The sequence below is a fragment of the Syngnathus floridae genome, chromosome 10 (genome assembly GCF_059516105.1).
Source record: "Syngnathus floridae isolate MCC-2025c chromosome 10, RoL_Sflo_1.0, whole genome shotgun sequence".
Classification (NCBI taxonomy): domain Eukaryota; kingdom Metazoa; phylum Chordata; class Actinopteri; order Syngnathiformes; family Syngnathidae; genus Syngnathus; species Syngnathus floridae.
This window is the reverse complement of record NC_142422.1, coordinates 5,559,284-5,579,071: the sequence shown is the minus strand read 5'-3', so window position 1 is coordinate 5,579,071 and position 19,788 is coordinate 5,559,284. Positions and strand designations below refer to the sequence as shown.

General features: G+C 39.0%; 1 protein-coding gene across 2 annotated transcripts in view; it reads left to right on the top strand.

Annotated features, from left to right (window-relative positions):
* The first annotated feature begins 4,676 nt into the window (after positions 1 to 4,676).
* The window catches only part of col14a1a (collagen, type XIV, alpha 1a), a 70,513-nt gene continuing 55,401 nt past the window's right edge, over positions 4,677 to 19,788 (top strand). Inside the window, exons 1-6 of one of the 2 annotated variants that reach the window (XM_088387038.1) lie at positions 4,677 to 5,004; positions 5,302 to 5,385; positions 6,605 to 6,708; positions 13,388 to 13,504; positions 15,239 to 15,382; positions 16,460 to 16,549. In XM_088387038.1, the coding sequence (XP_088243164.1) occupies positions 6,609 to 6,708; positions 13,388 to 13,504; positions 15,239 to 15,382; positions 16,460 to 16,549 (451 nt within the window). In that variant the 5' untranslated portion in view covers positions 4,677 to 5,004; positions 5,302 to 5,385; positions 6,605 to 6,608. The remainder of the gene's footprint in view (positions 5,005 to 5,301; positions 5,386 to 6,604; positions 6,709 to 13,387; positions 13,505 to 15,238; positions 15,383 to 16,459; positions 16,550 to 19,788) is intronic. The other variant, XM_088387037.1, reaches the window with a different exon arrangement.

The window sequence follows — 19,788 nt, the reverse complement described above, 5'->3', positions numbered from 1 at the left end:
ACCAGTTATATTGTAGTCATCCATATTGTTGCCTTGAAATATTAAGTCTATTTTTCTCAGCTCAAAGATCACCTAAATACTAACATAACAGAGAAATGGGTCCTCGATAACATCAGTGCCACTGTACCAGCATCCATTTTGATGTTAAGAATACTTGTCAGACAAGGGGATAATAGTTTCAACCCGACATGGTATTGAAATTCACATTATGGAATTTCCGTACATCCCAACAATCCAGTCGATTTCATTATTTTTCCGTCCTTGTGTTAAAAATCAGCAATGCCCCGATTTTCTGATACTGCTGAAAGCTTATCAACCTGAGTGTTGACCACACACAAGAATTTGAGATGCAAATATTGAACAGGAACAGTTTTTGATTGTCAATCCAGCCGCATTCTGAGCAGGTTGGGCATAAAAAAAAACAGTGCTCAAACTACTTGATAACTATTCACGATCGCACACGAGCATCGGGCCTTTTGCTGACTTTGATCACTAAGGAGGCAAAATCCTCTAATTTGACCTGATTGCTGCTGTGTGTTTACTACACCCGATGCAATAGGGCCTCTGTTGCAGCTCTGACAGCAATGCCAAAGGCAAAATATCGGTGTGCTGCATCTTCTGTTTGTACAGAACAACGTATTGGAAATAACGAGGGTAAAGCCAAGCTTTAGTAGGCAGTGTAAAAAAAGGTTAGAGACAGTTGGCTTTACATTATTGACGTACCTACATCTCTTCCACTGATACATTTCATTTCAATCCCCTCCAGGCAATTGTAGACAATAAAATTTTTCATGCTTTTCATGCAAAATGCACGACTGGAGCTTGTAGTTGGAGTAGAAGCCAACATTTGCTGCCAGTTTAGTTAGCAGTATGGCATATTTGCAAGTTAGTCTTCCAAATGTTCCAGAATGTAGCCAAATGCTTACTGCTGCCATGGCACTTGTGCATTATTTACAATCAGTACAGCGAGTTTTAATTGGAGGATATGGGATGAAACAGGATGCAGCAATCATAGATAATTCAATTATTGGATTCCAATGATTTTAATGGGTACATTTGCTGGCCATAAATCACCCATGCATCATTTGCCAATTATTGTTTTTCCTCATCTGTTTGTCATTGCAGTAAAATGTCGCATATTAGATTAATAACTAGAGCCACAAGACAAAATGGTCTGTGGTGATTTGCCTCATGCCTGAGATGAGCTTAACTAAAGATGCGACTACCACCTTACGCATTTTACCTAACCATGTGAAAGTCCATATCGCTTTGACACGATGATTCTAGAACAGGGGTGTCAAACTCATTTTTTTTTCGCAATTCTAGTAATGACACACAAATTTGATGCACAGTTTGTCTTCCCGGGCCACATAAAATGACGTGGTGGGCCGTATCTGGCCCCCGGGCCTTGAGTTTGACACCTGTGTTCTAGAACAATTAGGAATTGGAAATTAAAAGTAAAGTATTCTCTAGTGACCTCAAGTAGGCAAAACTCTGGGAATGGCGGTTTAGGTTGCAGATGACAAGGTAACTAATAACCGTGACCAGTCACACTAATCACTAGGCTGTGGTCACTTCAGGCCCTTATATTTACCTGCTGCTTGTCATTAACACTCCAACTGAGTGTGTGTGCATATCTGTAAGAGAAGGAGACTTAAGCCTTTTTTGGTCTTCAGGGTAAAAAAACATCTCAACCAGGCCAGTACACTGTACGTGTAAATAAGCTCTATAAGAGCCAAAGTGTGCACATGAGAGGACATTAGTGAAGGACAACAGTCAATACAGCAGCATTTCATGGCGGAGTGACCAGATGGGAGCCATTTTTCAGTGAACCACACATGACAGCCCCCTGGGACTTAGCCAAAAGCCACCAACATGACTCACTGACCATGAAGCTCAAATCCATCCATCTGATGGGATGAAGATTGAATTGCTTGGCCACAATTCCCAGCAGCGTGTGTAGAGAATCCCAAACTGGGATCCGACTCACATTAATACATCGCTTACAGGCACACTCACTAGTATTAGAGACATGCTGTGAGGATTTCGAACAACATATGAGTCGAGAAAGATGGAAGTGGGAAAAATATGGAGACGTTCTCATAAATAAAGCTCAGTTGTAGCTTTCAGGAAAGTGTGAAAGTCCCACCGTGGCCCATCAATGCACCACTGCACAGATTTGAAAATTGCCCTGCACTGGCGCTCCCCATCCGGTTTGGCTAACTAATTTAACAAAAGCAGAGTAAAGAAATGTCCAAAAATAAACAGTCTTGAAAATAATCTCTGATTAAATCTACCCTGTTGCTTCTAAAAGTGTTCCTTGGTTAAGAGTAAACCCCATTATCTATGTTTGCAATTACTTGAGTTTATTTGGGCAAAATGAATGCTGACTGTGAAAACCTGCAGTCAGAATTTTTCACTGACGGATAGATGGCCTTATAATAAAAAGAAAGTTCCCAGCAGTTAAAAGCAATGTAAAGTGAATTCAGATATGTGTCTCAATATATTTGAAGATTTCATTTTAAAAAACATTTATTTCATTTTTGTTTTCATTTTTTTTCTTTTTTTTCTGTATTTTTCCATCTTTTATTTCATTTCATTTCTGAAACTATGACTATGTTTGAAGCCTCATTTGATATACTTGATGATTTATTCAAACTGGGCAGTGTTGTTAACAACACTCTTCTCTGTAATATGTCAAATTTACATTTATTTTCACTTTAGAGGGACCTTAAGGATATGATACATGTATGCCCGGGGAGTGCTGAATAGCAGTGGAGTGACAATTTATCACTCTGGACAAGAGAAAATGAGGAAAATAGTCTCTTCAAAACCTTATCTCTTCAAAAAAGTTACTTTGAAGAAAAGAACACTTCTCTAACCATTTTCAAACTCAAGGCAAATGTAATTGTCTCAAAATTCTGCCTATTTTCAGCACAACTGAGTTCATTATAAGATATTGCTTTGAATCAGTGTAAATCCCGTCATAGTTTTTTTGGGATGTAATTCTTGGAACAGGTCAAAGAGTTATTGTACAGCAATGCGAGGGTCACAAACTTTTCTGAACATCACAGATGGTCCATATTGAGCTGAGCACAATGACCTGCTGCTCAACTCTACCGACCATGTGACTGATGATTTTATTCATTAGAGTCGCCGCAAGGGAAGGGCGGCGACATTGAAGAGGTAGACAGAAGGAGGGTGCAGAGGTGAGAAAAAGATACACTCATTAAAGGAGAAATAAAAAAATAAAGTAGGAGAATATACCGGACATATGGGAATAAAAATCAAAACTTTGAAAAGAGAGAGCGAGAGAAACTGCCAATCAAAAGTCATCTGGGCTCCAATGACACACAGTATGAATTAAAAGGATGTCATATAAAAAGCATAATTTGTTGAGCAATCAATTAAGGCATTTTGTTTAATTTACATTACTGTGCCTTACTTTAATATAATGCTCCAAACTTGACACACTTCTATGTCCATTTTAATCAATTTGGTCATGCTTGCTCGTTTGCCAACCAATATAGCGGCCAAAGGATTTCGTGCAACTTTGATTTGTTCGTTTATTTGTTTCTATCACCTTTAGTTATCAGTACAACAGGAATTGATCAATAACAATAAGAGAGGTAAAAAACTATGCATTTTTTTAACCATATTAGCCAAACTAACGTGTTCTGTAATGCCAATTTGGGCCACAGGGGTAAGAGTGAGCACCAGAAATGAGTAGATGAAGAGTTATCGTATGATCCTGATTTAAATATGTGTATGGAAAGTATACATGAATAAAAAATCATTTAAAAAGCCTTAGATTAAATTTATTCCCTCAATTTTTTATTTTAGGTTTGCACAACAGCTGAAGAAGGGAGCACCACTGGGAAAGGATGAAGTTGAGGAGAACAACAAGAAGGAAGGGCGTCCTCAACCACTATATTATAGTGTTTATGACATCTGGTCAGTTGTTTGACTGAGACATGAACGAGTGTATGTGTGTGTGGCTTTTAGATGCTTCAGAGACACACCTGGTGTGTGTCTTTCGGCTTTTAAGACATCCAGACGGACATTTGACCAGACCAGCTTGAGTTTCCCATGACTCTCTCAAGCCTGAGGGCGAGCCACACAGCACGGCAAGTGTTTTAAAAGATGCCTTACAGAATGCCTTTTGCCTAAAATAAAATAATTTAAGGACTGATTTAGCTGTTCTTTTAAGATTACCACCAAAAGCTTCCTTGTGCTTTAGCTTTCTGATCATTGCTTCTGAGCAATGGCCAAAAAAAATGGATTTTCCTGAACAGTCGGTCTGCTTTTGAGACGGCTGCCTCAATTTAAATTTGACCTTTAAAATCTTGTGCAATACAGATTTTACCATGTCCTGCTTTAAATTAATTAAATTATCTGTAAAATCGTTAAAAAAAAACATTCAAACTGAACAGCTATTCTTGAGCAGATTATGTATACATTACATGAAGATTTTTAAAGTTTTGAAGGGGAAACCATAAAAAAATGCCTCAGTTGAATTCTAACTGCACAAGATCAGTTTTATTAAGAAGGTGATTCATTCTAATATTTCCTCGCCTTGACTGGTGGAAAAAATACAGCAACCTAGCGGATTCCTGAGCGCAGGTACCAGACGTGAACCTGGTCACGGGGTCGAAAGGTGACCCCGGGAAGCTGCAGCGGCTGCAGGTTACAGGTTGCACGATGAGTGCGGGTTGGTTTGCGCAGCTGCACTGCGCGGCGCCTCCATACAACGCGTGTGCGTGATGAGACGGGAGTAGTGAGGGCTGGGACAGGAAGGATTAGCCGGAGGGAGGGATGACTGAATAACGAGGAGAGAAAAACACCCACCCACCCACTGCCCGACTCCCGACCGACCGAGCCGTATCCGGAGAGGAGTGTCACGAGAAGAAGGAAGGAAGAGAATAATCGGGACGCGGCAGCGGTCGTTTCGGATTTGTCTTTTTGGAGCAGGAAATAGGACGCTTTCAATATATGACTGGAGAGGTATGAAATGCAATTTTATTCAGCGTGCGTAATAGTGCGTGACATCAGGTGTGTGGGGTTACAGGTGCAGAATTTTGAATGGGGTTTCTGCAAAGAAAATGATAAAAAACTAAAAGTCAGACAGAGTTTGATTGATAATCAATCTTGCACGTATGCACGGGAGAAAACATGTTCCTATCTCATGAAATACTTGGAGCTAATCGGCAGTCTGAAAGGAGGGCGAGCGGCTCGGCTTTGCTCCACATGCCACAATCCAATCTTGACACAACTTTGTTACAAGTGCTGTTTTATTCATAGAGCTGCAGGAGAGCGGGTGTCCCTAGGTGAGAAAGATTCCTCAGCCTTTCTCCTGCGTGGGTAATAATGAGCAGAAGTCAGGAGGTAAGAGGTAGAAGGGGTGAGAAGGAACAAAAAGTGGGAAATTGAAGAAAGGAGAGGGGTTGGTCAATGAATGGCACTCACACCTGGTTACTTATTTGAGCTGTCAGTCAAACTTGCTGACATGTTTGTTCTCCAGTTTTTTCCCCTTGTTAATTTGTCACAATCTACCCAATTCCTTACTTAAAGTCTGGTGCTCTAAAACAGAAGCAAGTACTAGTTTGATGTACTAAAAAAAACATTGCAGACTTTGTTTTAATAACAATACTGCAGGTAATGTAAAAGTGGAATTCTTGCTTAATATTAAAGGAACGTGATCTTCAGATTTGAATTGATATCTAGAGGCTTGTTAACAGTGCATTTCAAAATCCCGATTTGAATGTTCATTCAAACTTCATAGTTCCAAATCAATTCAATCTTCTTTTTCAAATCAATAAAAGTATGTTATATATACGAGGAATCCAACTTTTATGGATCTTTCCTCCACCAAATTATTAATTGGAATGAGCATCCCTATCCATCAGCTTTTATAGAATCATAAAAACGTTTGCAGAAGTTCAAAGGTCTCTTCTCCATGTTCTTACCTGGGGAGTAACGATAAGTGCGCTGTTAAATAAATAATCACTTAGTATTTCTTGTATGCCAGTCAAATAAACCCGTTGTTTCTGGCTGAGGTTATTTTGTGGTGTACAACTCAAAAATCAGCCAATTTTTCCATTTGAAATAATTTGTATTCTTCCATTGCCTGCATGCTTAGCTTGACTTTGTCATAGAATAAAACCCTAAATTAGTTTTTGAAAGAACAAAGTCCACCTTCTTTTCTCCTCTGAGCTCTTGTTTTCTGCTCTAAAATTCAAAATCTCTTCCCATCTTCTCTCTACTCTTTTCTTTCACGCTTCTCCTCTCCTCTCTTCTCCTGCCAACAAAGTCCTCCACTGTTTTAGCCTCCTCCGTGTGGGAGTGAAGTTCGACGACTGCTCTGTGGTCGGTCGAGACCGCCCGACAACTGCTGTGTAATTGTCTCCAAGTGGACATTATGTGGGGCTAACTGATTTCAGATCAGCCCCTTGGGCTTGTGTTGGGGGCTGGGAGGCAAGGTGGGTCTTCCTGACCTCTCGAGCCTCCCTTCAGCTGAATGGCATTCCTCAAGTCTGTCACTGGATGTCTTGTCTCCATCAGCTTTTAATCATTTGCTCATTTTTTTTCTCCCATCTTTTTCCAGGTCCATGTCGCTGGTTGTGAGGATGTTTTCTCAGGGTTATCTGTGGGCTCCACTGGTGTTACTGGTTGTCATTTCCCATTTCCCCATTAAAGCACAGGATCAGGGTAAGTTCTCTGCTTTTACTCATTTTTTTGGTCTTCTGCTTCTTCCAAACCCTCTTTAAGCCTTCCAGATTTCCAAGATCCATCTCCAAACTCTGTTCTGTTTCCTCAACCTAAACTTTCTTCATCACTCTTCCCTCTGTGTAATCTTTGATGGAAAGGCTCAGTTTAATCAGATGACATCATGAGCACGTCGATGCTATCATCTCTGTCAGAGTAGCGTTTTGGCTTCGGCATCACGCTTGCCACCTGGTTGCAGATGCCGCCACGGTTCAGAGCGTTTTTTAATAAATATGGTGTAAACGCGAGCTTCAGGGTGTGGTGATTTGCTGCGTGATGTGCCGCACAACATATAGAATGCATCAGTGTGCCTTGCAATCAACTGCAACTCAGCAAACTGAATTGATTCATTCAATATGGGGCTCATCACAAACGTGGGCTGTCTGCTATGTGCTGACGAATGACTGAAATACAGAGATGAATCGCCATAGTCATTTCCCCAATTTGTGTTTACTTCAACCTTTAATATTGTAATTTCCCGAGTATAAGATGCCTTTTAATGTATTTGTCCTAACACTAAAATATATGTGTTGTGAAGGAATTAGCTTGTGTTTTTTATGCGCTACACTAATATTGTATGAGCAATGAATGAAGGTTAAGGTCACGGTATCAAGTGTGTGTGTTTGTGTGTATGAGAGAAAGAAATATTTGAGCAGTGAAAGGGTTTCACTAAATTTGAAATAAAACAATCAATATTCAAATGTGGACTCAATACCACCAAAAATATTCAGTGACATTTTAAATATCTTACACTCTGGTGAGACCAAGTATCTCAGTCATTTTATTATGAATGAATGAATGAATGATGATGAGGACATTTATAGGCAGAATGTGTCGACTATACAGTACAAGCAAACATTCTTGGACGCAAGTTTAATGCATGCACTTTTACTACCATTACTCAATTGACCTAGATCAAGTTGTCAAACTTGAGGACCGGGGGCCAGATACGGCCCACCACATCATTTTTTTGTGGCCCGCAAAGACAAATTGTGCATCGTCGTCACGTGTCAATATTAAAATTACAAATCATCTTCATTTCACAAAATAGAAGTATTGCTAGCAATTTTATTACCATTCATCTTTTTAAAATATTGTAAGTTTTTACTCATCTCTTATTTTAAAACTCATTATTCATCAATTTGTTGTGTAACAAAAGTGTGTGGGCTAGCATTTACATCACTGAAGGCCCTATGCAAATTAAATAGAACTGGCACCAAGCTGAAATCTGATTGGACAAATGAACCCACAAATGAAAGGAAGCTGTGCAGCTAAGACACAAATTATGAAATGAAGACAAATACACAGTTGAAAATAAATGATTACAATTCCATACAAGTTGTGAATGTAGGTCAGTGCTTTAAATGATTTGATTGGCCAGAAGAGAAGTTATTGGCTGCACATTCTCAGTACGAAGCTGCTTTGCCAAGCTGTCACTGCATCCGCCTTCAATTGTTGCTTGTTTACTTGAAAAGCATGTTTTATTGGCTCTAGACTTGCCCATTTAATTAAGAATATTCCATTTCATGCTGTTAAAACATGCTGAGGTGCTTTATATTTAATGGCAAAATTCCCTTTTTAACTGCCTGTTTACAAATTACTGAGTGCCTGCTTGCAAATCAAGTGTGAAATGAAACCACCATGTAAATCTATGGTTAGTACATGTCTAAATTGCCCGAAAGGTTTTGTTTTTTTCTGTTTTGCTGCATGCACCACATGCATGGATCCTACTTATTGACGAGTGTAATGAGGCGGCTTGGTGATGAAGTACTGCCTGTACAAGGTGAAAATACAATAAGTGTTTGAAAGGGCATTGACTTTGTTGCTCACCTTGTCCCGCTCGCTTACTTTCGCTCCGGGTCGATTTGCAGCAAGACGAACAGATTCATTTCAATATCAGTTTATGTATTTTGACCAAAGAATGTTAGAGACCTATCCAAACACTTGTGGTGTTCATGATTTTACAATCACTCAGAACTTCTTAAGATCAATTATTCACTTGTTGAGTAATCCTTTCATTGATCTCTTGCACATCACTCGCACAGGCAACCTTCAAGGGGAATTCGATCTTTAAATAATAAATGTTTGTTGGTGAATTTCTACAGGTTGTCTTAAATCATGTTGGGTGCGGTGCCGCCTTGTGTGTAGTTGATTTATTTACACTCGCACGTCCTTATTAAATGGTGATTGCGTTGAAATGAAAGCGGGGCTTTTCTATACCTCCCTCTTTTCCCAGCACTTAATTTAGACCTCCCTCTTTGCTCGCACCATTTCCTCTCACTCTATACTATTTTCCCCAGGTTTTTTTTTTTCATCCGCTTCTCTCTCCCTTTCCCATCATTTCATTCCAATTTGCAGCAGCTATTGTACCGCATAGAGTGATTTATTTGATTTTCGACAGAAATAAACAAGTAGTGTGACCAAAGTGTGGATGTGTAAATTAGACTGGGATTTGTTGCCTATGAGTTAAAGCATCACAGGCGTGACCTCTATCCAGTCTCTTCATTAGGGGGCAAAGAAAAGCCACAAATGTCCCTCGAAGCAACAGCATCAGGTCAGATGGGATTTTAGGGTGAGGATTAGTGTGTGTCCTAGGAATATTTGTATAAACAACACATATCCTCAGGAACACCCATGGTACCAAAGAATGGCTAGACTGCAAGAAGAGCAGCTATTCTTTCAATTCAATGAAGACCGATAATATAATTCCATCCATGCATTATTTATTATAACGCAATATCAAATCACATGATACGATTTCAAGAAATCCTCCTGAGGCACACATTTGACAAGATATGTGACAAGTTATGACTAAACTTATTAAATATAAAAATGTGAAAGATTCTGGTATATGATGAGGTAGCAAAAGGTGCATTTATAAAAACAAAATAGTAAAACCACAGGAGAATCATATTTAATTTTGTATAATTATTTGTCGCTCAAAGTCCCTGTTATGCTTTGGTTGTTGTTTTGTTTGGTGTGCAGAACAAAAGTAATTCTCTTCTTGTGTTCTGTAAGTCTGTTGTTCAAGTCCACAACATCACATGAAATATTTGCTACGGCGACGTTGAGATTTATTTTGTTCCCAACTCAGCCCCCAGAGGGTGCAAGTAGAAATGCTTTTGTGTTGCAGCTGTGAAGGCAGCAACATTCTAGGAGTATAATGTGCTGGGTTTTGCACATTTTCATTTGGATAATTAAGTATTTGTTTGTAGTTTGGTCACTCAATCAAGCTCCCTAAAGTGTGTGTGGAATCCCACGTGTGTGTGTACTCAGCTCCTATGTGAATACTCATTTATTTCAATTGATTGTGTTGCTTATCCAATTAACGGGGTGCAGTTTGAATTACGTCCAGTGATTCGTGTGCGTGTCTGCAGTGATCGGCATTTGTGCAGTGAAATTGTGTGCTTAGAGGACAGACAGTAAATGTGAGTGACTTTGCGGTGGCCGATGATTCCGACTATAATGAACTCCGAGTGAAGTCAGTGAAGCGGAAGCATTAATTCATAAACAAAAGGCAGGATGAGGTGGAAGCAACCAGCTTTGAATTAAAATCATGCTCATTTAGCCAAAGCCAATCAAGTGGTGGCAGCTCCTCACCATTCAATGTCTGTTGACTGGAATCCAACTTGTCACCATCTCCAACCACTCTGGAACAAATTGAGCCGGAGGCTGTGATTTAAAAAGTGAAGGAAAATGTTACAAATTATTATCAGTCAAATTAACCTCACTGATTGCAATGCTGACCGCCCAAAAATGGACAGTGAGACACAATTAATGTTCCGCTAAATCATTTGGATTGGTATCACTTCATAACTTCAACGTTTTGTTTTACAAAAGTGTCAAATCCAGGTCCAGAAAGTTAAAAACCCAGCCACAGTTTAGAGCTACTCAAAGGTGCTTCCTAATCAACCCCGCTGGCGGGCTGTAGGTCAAGTGATGAGCGGTGCACAATTTCCTCCAAACATGACACCAAAGTGTTCAATCTTTGTCTCCTCCTCAGACCAGGGGAAAATTGAAGCACTGTGAATACTTTTTTTCAAATGCACTGTACAACCTGTACACCAGTCATTCTCAGGGCAGGACATTGTTATATATTATATTCGAAACGGTGTGTAGCGCAAGTTACAAGTGACCCGAGTGTGACAGGATTTCATCATTGCAATTGTGTACTACGTGACCATGCTTTTTGTGGACACTTTGCAAGTTTTTTCATTTCAAATCCAGGAGAAGGGTACTGCTCCTTCCCTTTATATGACACAAGAAAAAAAAACGCTTTATAGTGGCATAAAGAAGAGCAGGCGGAGGAAAGATTTGAATAAAAGCTAACACGAGGAGCAAACTGTTGTAATGCGACACGCCAATTCGTTTTAAGAAGCTACAGGACAAAGTAAACATTTCTAGGAATGGCCGTAAATGTTTCTGGCTCACACCTCCTGCGTAGTTTAAGATTACGCTAATTAGGCGCTTGTTAAAATGCCTTTGAATGGAATTCACAGTGCCACGCTGCAAGAAAATGTCCTCGGTGTTGTGTTTGAATGGATTTCTTTAATTTTCAAAAACTATGAGGCCTTTTCTGCATAAGTCACTTCAACGCCTCGGACTATTTCCTGGTGTGAAAACTGTTGTTGCTGAGGAAGCCATCAATGTCCTACTTTGAGGATGGTCTTTAATTTTACTGCCTCGCATGAATTGAGCAGTGGCTGAGCAGGGGGGAAGCCACTAAAAATGGCTCTAGTTTGCGAAATATACGGCCGAGTTTTATACAACACATATATCGTACTATACTGTATACTCACTTAGACAAGGCGTTCTTCCGTATTGGCTATGATTCAGCACTTTTTCTACTATATCCCCAAAAGCATCTTGGCACATAAAGAAATGGAATGTCGAGGTGCAATATTCATATTCTCTATGTGGCAGATGAGCTGACCTGTGAAGAAGAGTTTAAATAAGAAGCCCTCAATTTCACTCGGCATCCACGGCTATTAGCTATACGATATCCATATTCATTAATCACAGTTACGCTCTCTTGAATTGCCTCAATGTACAGAGCTTGAGCATTATAGCTGTCTCCTTCAATTTTTACATTCGTTAATTATAATTCAGCCCGTGTAAGGGTGTGTTCTTTGACATGCAAAGGGAAGGTCTTGTTATTAATCTCCTGCCAACTCTATTCAAACGCTATCAAGCACACACCCAACGCTAGCAGAGTTCTAATGTTCCCAGTGGCCCTGAATTATTCATCGAGTCTTATTGTGCTGAGGTGTAATTATATAGTTTTGCACCATGCATTTGGACTATTTGATAGATGACGTGATATGATTACCTGAGGACTGCAGTGGATTATTGGTGAAACTGCTGTACTGCATTGTGTCTCGACACCATAATCAGATCTGTAATAAAAAGCAGGGTAGCAAGGAGGATTTGAAGGACAGCAACCCAAAATAAAACTTCCTGAATTTTTTTTTTGCTTCGGACGAGGTCGGTCAGCATCAAGTATTTTCAGAATAGATTATTCTCGCAAGCATTCCATTGAATAATTGAATAATCGGATCGAAAAATGCTTTAAATATGTATTGCAAAATCATGTTTTACATTTGTGAGGATCAAATGAGAAGATTTTGACATTTTTTGTTCATCAATGGCTCTTAACCAGTGATTCTTAACCTTGTTGGAAGTACCGAACCCCACCAATTTCATATGTGCATTCACCGAACCCCTCTTTGGTGCAAAATATATATATATATATTTTTTAAATTCAAGACATCAATGTTTTTACTGGTGCACAAAATGAACTGTGCATGAACATCCCCTTGTTCAAAGAACAAAACCAACACACTGCATGAACTCAAAACAAATTACATACCTGCATATCAGCATGACTTTTGCTGTTGCCTTTGCGAGCCCACTTTAGATATGCGTCATCACGAATTTACATGATAAATCAGGTGTGTTCGGTCCTCTAGAGAAGAGACTGACTCACCGAACCCCTCAGGTTCGCTCGAACCCAGGTTAAGGACCACTGCTCTAAACGATAAATCGATTATCAGAATAGCTATAGATGATTTGTTGATTCATCCGTTTATTGATAAATCGATGCTTCAACCTTGAAGACATGTATGTTTGATTACAAAACTTTTATTATTTTACTTTATTTTTTTTTTTACATACTAGGAATTAAGATCATGTTCTTGAGCTGTTGTTTTGAATGTAAGCTACTGCCAATAAGTTTTCTTCAATGCTTAGACAAGAATGACCTCGTACATCATAAAAAAATATTTTCAAATGCACTTTGAGATCCATTTTCCAAAGTTCGCCTTTTTTATTCTCAAAAATACTGTTATTGTACTTCACAGACACAACTAAAGCACTGGCTGAGGTACCCCAGAGCAAATACGCCTACCTCAAATGAGATTTGGTGCATTGTTTGAAAAATGAGTTCACAAGAAAAACAAAAGTCTCATTCTTAAATATTCACTTATGCTGTAAGGATGAGGGAAATATTTTCTTCCACTTGCGTCCCTGGTGACTGGGAACATTTTAATTAATATAATTTTGATTAATGGCTGCATGACTAATTTCCCATGATAGAAGTGTTGATCATGATGTGCTCTTTCAGTTCCAGCTCCGAGGAGGCTGCGATTCAAAGTGCTGAGCCCAAACAACCTGCTCATCTCGTGGAAGGAGCCCAAAGGCGACTTTGATAGCTACTTGTTCCTCTACAACAGCATACCAGGTAGGGTAGTCAACCTTAAAAAAAAAAACAAATAAATTATTGAAACTCTCAGAACAGTCACATACAGAGATAAAAAATCTGCTCTTCAAATTCGAACTGACTCAACTTTAAGGAAGATTTCATCATGACTTGGATATTCCGTACCTCAGGAACAATTTTGTATTGAACATATTATCAAAGCTCCTGCGCAATTATCCGACATCTCTGCTCAGTTTGAGATGACAAAAAGTTTGTTGTAACAGCTTGCAATCTGTCAGCAAGTTGCAAAGTGAGGCTTTTAGTCAAGTAGCTTCCATAATGATGGAGTCGAGCTTGGAATCAATGTGAAGCACAGGCTGCACACACAGCCGCAAGATTCAGCGTCTCAACCCGCTCATTGTGAACAACTGAAGAATGTTAAAATGTCTGATATGACCTCATCTACTAGAATACATTCATTGGTCACCCTAATTGCCATTGATGTTTCTTGTAATCATAGCATCTCTACGTCTTCGTCACATAAAGCCCTTGACGATGATGCTGCCAACCTTGCAACGCCGTTCCGAAACACAGAAGATAATTTTCTCATGTGCAGCCATTGTATAAGTGAAGGAGCAAGTCTGAATAACCACGTAATATAAAATGCATCCCCCCAAACAAGCTATCGGGAGGAAAGCTGCGTCTGACAATTTCGTGGTGCGTTTAATAGCGTAAAAAAAAGAATACAAAAAAAAAAAAATCGAATTTACGGCCGCTTCCTCTCAGGGAGGAGTGGAAGTACTGCAGTGGTTGCTTGGCACTCAGCACTTGCAGTAAACATTTTGGCCCTCCACTGTGTCCTTTTTTGTTTCAAGATAGTTAAGAGCTCCATGTAAGAGCATCCAAACAGTTTCTCCTTTCACCTCCATATTATTTATCTTCATATCATGCTCAGATTTATTTTAAGCAGACAAGCTGCATGATGAAAATTTAAGTATTAATTTGGTGGTATTAAAAAAACAACTTAATACACTGCTGTGCTTGATTTATAAATAAAATGAAAAAAAATCTGTCAAGCTGACATTCTCATTAACAGTTAATGAAAATGAAATTCAAAAGACTAAAACAGCAATGTTTGTATACATTCCATGTACTGCAGACATTTTTTTTTTTTCCATTTGTTGGTTCATGAGAACTTTTAACCTCATGAGCGCAGCCCGGGAAAAAGAAATGAGAAATTGTTATTCATACGCAGGAACACGTGATTATGTATATTGCGAATGAATACGTTTTGGTTCGGAAATGATCGACAGCAAAGAGATGTGCAATAACATCAAACTATCCAATTAAAACACTGAGCCTGTATTTAGCTGACTGACTTTAGTTTGAATGCTGAGCGCTGCTGTTTCTTCACCTTCTCCCTACGCCTTGCTAGTCTTTTAAGGACGTCATTATCCATCAGACTGCAGCGGTAGGGGGACTGCAGAAAGCGTGCACACACCTTATTGATGGCTTCATTGATTGCAAGTTCAACATTTAAGTGGGCTGATAGTGTGGCTGAACAGCTCACATTGTCGCTCTCAAACTATGCACCAGCATTCTTGGAGTGTTAAATCACAGGAAGTCACTCATTAATTTTGTCCACCTCAAATATTACTCAGTAAAAATGAATCATCTCCAGGAATTAAATACAAATTGGTCATAAAATGGACAGACTTCCTCCAAGGAACTGAATCAAACTTGTGTTTAACCTTGGTGTGATTTTCTTATACTCAGGTGGCCATCAGAGGGAGATCATCATATCAAAAAGTGACACTAAGGTGTTGATAACAGACTACGATCCATCCAAGGACTATGTCATCAGTGTAATTTCTGTCAGTGGCAGTACTCAGAGCAGAGCACTTCTGGGCAGATTTAAAGGTGCGTTTATATCTTTAACCTTTGTGTTGTTGTTTTGGTCATTCTTAATATGGTCATCTAACTGGAAGATGACTACAGATTCAACTTCCATCTCTACTTTCTAAGTATCCACTGATGTACTATGGCTGCTACTGATACGCTCTCATTAGTGTGAATGACTTGTTTACTGCTTTCCTTGACAACTTACTTTATGTTTACTGTGTGAGCGGATGGATGAGGAAACACTATAAAAGGCTACCTTCTGGGAGGAAAGCTGCTGTATGAATTTATTACAGTGAATCCCCATTTATTGCAAGGATATGTTCCAGACCCAACAGGAATAGTCTGCGCTATAGAGAGATCATTTACTCCTTCCACACACTTTAAACACATTTGAATATATTAGAAGACACTTAATGATAATTTTTTTTTTTTTGTATAACACCCCCCTTTTTTATTTATTATTTTTATTTTTTAAAACATATCCTTAGTGGTTGCTCCTACTCTCTTGCTTCTTGTACGTAGTATTTACAGAAATCGCCGAACTCTAACTCGCTAACACTGATTGTTCTGGAATTTAAAAATCTTGGGCAAAATGCACTAATAATAAAAAGTTTGTTGATATACCATATTTTTTGGACTATAAGATGCTTCTGAGTTCTCGAATCGTGTTGACGGCAGCGAACGAGGAGTTCAAGTTGGAATAGAAACTTGCACTTCTAGAAACTTGTATCCCTTTTGCTTTTTTTCTTTATTTTTTATTTTATTTTATTATGCTCAGAGGGCTAGTGACTACGCAATAGATTTATATGAGCGGCAGCAGGACCACAGAATGGGACATATGAACTTCCTCGCCAGATTATTATGTCCAGAAATGCGCAAACAGCAACTGTATGCCAATGAGAGTGGCAATCAGTTTGTACAACATGTTGGCAAATCTCATTTTCATATCTGTAAATCTGGACTTGCTTGTACACTGTAAAAAAAAAAAGCAGAAACAAATGCTCGCTTAAAAATCAACAATAAATCGTGATTTATGGTGGGGATTGACGAAATCATTGTGCATCTTATGGCATGTCTTTTCTTTTCCATGTGCAGCCGTCGATGGTGGTGGAGGAGGCAAAACGGAGCCGCAGCATTTGACCGATTCATTGATTCTTCCTGAAGATGTCAATGAGATCTCCGGAGGTAAGACGAGTACTCACAAAGTTGCCAGGAGGATCTGATGTTACGTGTATATTAATGTGTTGCTCAGATGAAAAATCTAAAACACCAAGTGTTTGCTTTGGTGTGCACTGCTGGTAAATTGACGTAGCAAGAACAGCTGTCTGGGCCATGTCGAAACAACAGCTCATTACAACCCAAAGCCAAGAAATAAAAAAACAACGCTCAGGGTCTTTCTTCGTCCAGCTGGAATTTCTTACTCCATGCTGAGGCAACAGAACCGACCTTTTAAAAGCGACGCACGTAACAAATGCTAAGCCTAATTACACTCTGTTTGTAAATCATTCAGAGTTGTGTACACAGGGTTGAGTGATGTATTTGTTAATTGTGTCTTTGTGGTTTCCTACAAATTTGAACTATCTCGCCCCAGACTGGACTGTCTGGTTTTTCATCTTGAAATCAAGATTTTATTTGAACTGGCAGCCTTAGTGATACACTACACTACTTTGTTTTTCAAATTTACTGAAAAGACTGAGACAAGGAAAGTTTGATATTCAGGTTAGGTCCTCTTAAATTTGGTAGGTTCATTTTATATCGACACCTTATATTACCCTGGCAGTGTGGTTATTGATTTGTTTGCTGGGTTTATTATTCAGATTTGCATGAAGATAATTCATCACGAGGCAGCAAGGGAATGCAACTAGGCAACTCAGAACTCTTCTGGTAGTTTCAATTAAGCCATTTTTGTTATCACTCAAAGTAGAAGAAAACAAAGGATACACCGAGAAATTGAGGGGAAAGTTAACCTCGATAATTGATGAAGAGCTTTTTTTTTTTTTCCCCAAGACCTTTGAGCGTGTCCATCTCATCCGGAACTAATATTCCCGGGCCTTGCCACTGAGGATCTTTTTAACCATCTATAACTCTGATCTAATCCTTAGAGATAGGAGAACCCGCATCAGTGTCGAGACTCTGCTTCCCCTTGGGAAGGTGTGTCAGTGGATTTGAGGGTTCGATCCAAGCATGCGTTCCCAAAGTCATCACACATAATTTATTTTATCACAGTGACAGGAAATAATTGTATGATCTGCTGATGCTTGAATAATTTTCCCAACTTGGCCACAAAAAATGAACAATCTTCTCATCCTCTTGGCCTTTCTGTAGCTAGATTAGACATTTGAGTTTTCTTTTGGCTGTTTTATCCCAACTGCAGCAGGGGTGACCTTCATTAGGGTTGTGCCTCACATCTCTCGAGGTTTATAATAGTATGCCGCTGTGCGTCAGTCGACTCGATGAATGCTTTGCGTGTCGCTGAGCTTTTGTGTACTATGACCATGGTGATAATGTCACACTGGATGAGTGAAAGGTGTTCTTTCATTTCATTGTGTGTTGTGAAGGCTTCTATCACGTGGCTGTGTTAGTGCATATATTCACATCATTTTAATGAATGCTTCCAGATGAGGTATGTCTTCTTTATCCTGCGTTGGTCCATGTTTGTTTTGAAGTATCGATAAATCCCTGGCGTGGGCTATTCATGATACATTTCATCATCCCCAAAAAATATGCATCTTTGGTTTATTAAATACTTTAAATTGTTTATAGGAGTGAATGTGAGTGTCATGGTTGTCCATATGTGTCCTGCTATTTGATGGCGATAGGTAATGTGCACAGCGTGTTTTTTCAAAAGTTAGTTGTGATAGGTGACCCTAATTAGGAAAAAGTGTTATCGAAACCGGGTTGATGGAGATCCGATCGTCACTCGTCCGATGGTGTGTTTATGGGAGAGTTGAAAGAAAAGCTAGATTGTTTTTGTGGTATAAGCAGGAAAATAAATTGGGATCAGGGCTTGACGTTAACTTTTTGCTCACCAGTCACTGTGGCTATTGGATTCCTAGAGTTACGAGCCACTCAGCATTTTCACTAGCCACAATTTTGCTGTTGGATAATAGACATTCTGCCTGACCAAGTTCTGGTTTTCTGAAAGAGGACAAAAAAGGACTATTAGAAAAAAAAATTGAAAACGAACTGAGCTCAATTTCTTTTTCCACAGCAAATCAGAGCATGTCAGCAGCAGAAGGATCATAATATATCAATACGATTGTATGTATGAGTAGTATAGCTTAATTTTTTTTAAAGTAATAAGTATTTTGTCAAAGAAAGCTACAGGTTATAATTCACCATGCATTCCACTTCCACTTTGTGTTTTTTTTTTCTTAAACTAGGGTTTCAAATTAAGGTTTCAAACTAGGGTTAGGGTTTCAAACTAGGGTTTAAGTGCAAGAGCCCCACTCTCCTCCTCAATGAAGCTAATACGCAATTCTCTGCTCCTGTGTAGGTCTGCATCTTAACAGCTGGATTTGAATAATCGATGCAGTGACAGCGCTTTTTTTTCTCTTTCCTTCCATGTAAATGTCTGCCTTGAGAAAAACAAAGTCAAGATTGATGCATTATGGTGTCACAAAGATGTAAATTGAAAGATTCACAGAACCTCTTCTCCATGAACAACGCTGTAAGCGTTTCAATAATAGCCTTCAAGCAGCTGTAGATAACATTAAGCTATATTATTACGTTTATAGAACACTTCTCCCATGCTTCTTGTTGCTGTCCCTTCTAAACTTCTATTATTGGTTACTGCATAAATTTCATGCACTTCCGTTCAAAAGGTTGGGGACACTTTGAAAATGTTCATATTTTTAAAATAAAATTGCTATTCTAAGATAACATAAAATTAATTAGGAATACACAAATGTAGATGATAAAATATATTTTTTAGCTATTTATTCATTTATTTATTCGTTTATTTTTGGAGACCCCTACCTCAAGCCTCTTGCTGGGTGGCATGAGTCCCTAAGGTTCACCAATAGCAGCGGGTGTGCCAGGACAGATGCTTGTTTTGCTTGTCAAAGCAACTATAAACTCATTAGTGGGACTCGTGTCAGGCAGTAATGTATTTTCATTGGAAGTCGACCCGAACTAACGTTTCCACAAACACGATAGCTAATAGATGATTCTTTGCACAGCTGTGTGGCATCAGATCAAACACTAATGTTTATGTGTCGGCATCACAGATGTCGTTCATGATCCTCCAGTAGTTAAACAGATTTCAGTCTCCTGTTGAGCCCAAATTTTAAGTCATAACTGAGCTTTGAAACCAAATGTTTTTTCCCTGTGAAATTATTACCTTCAATTAATTAGATGGCAAAACTTCTTTTCTTGCATTGAGAGTTGATGATCACAAATATTGGGTCCCTTTCCTCAGTCAG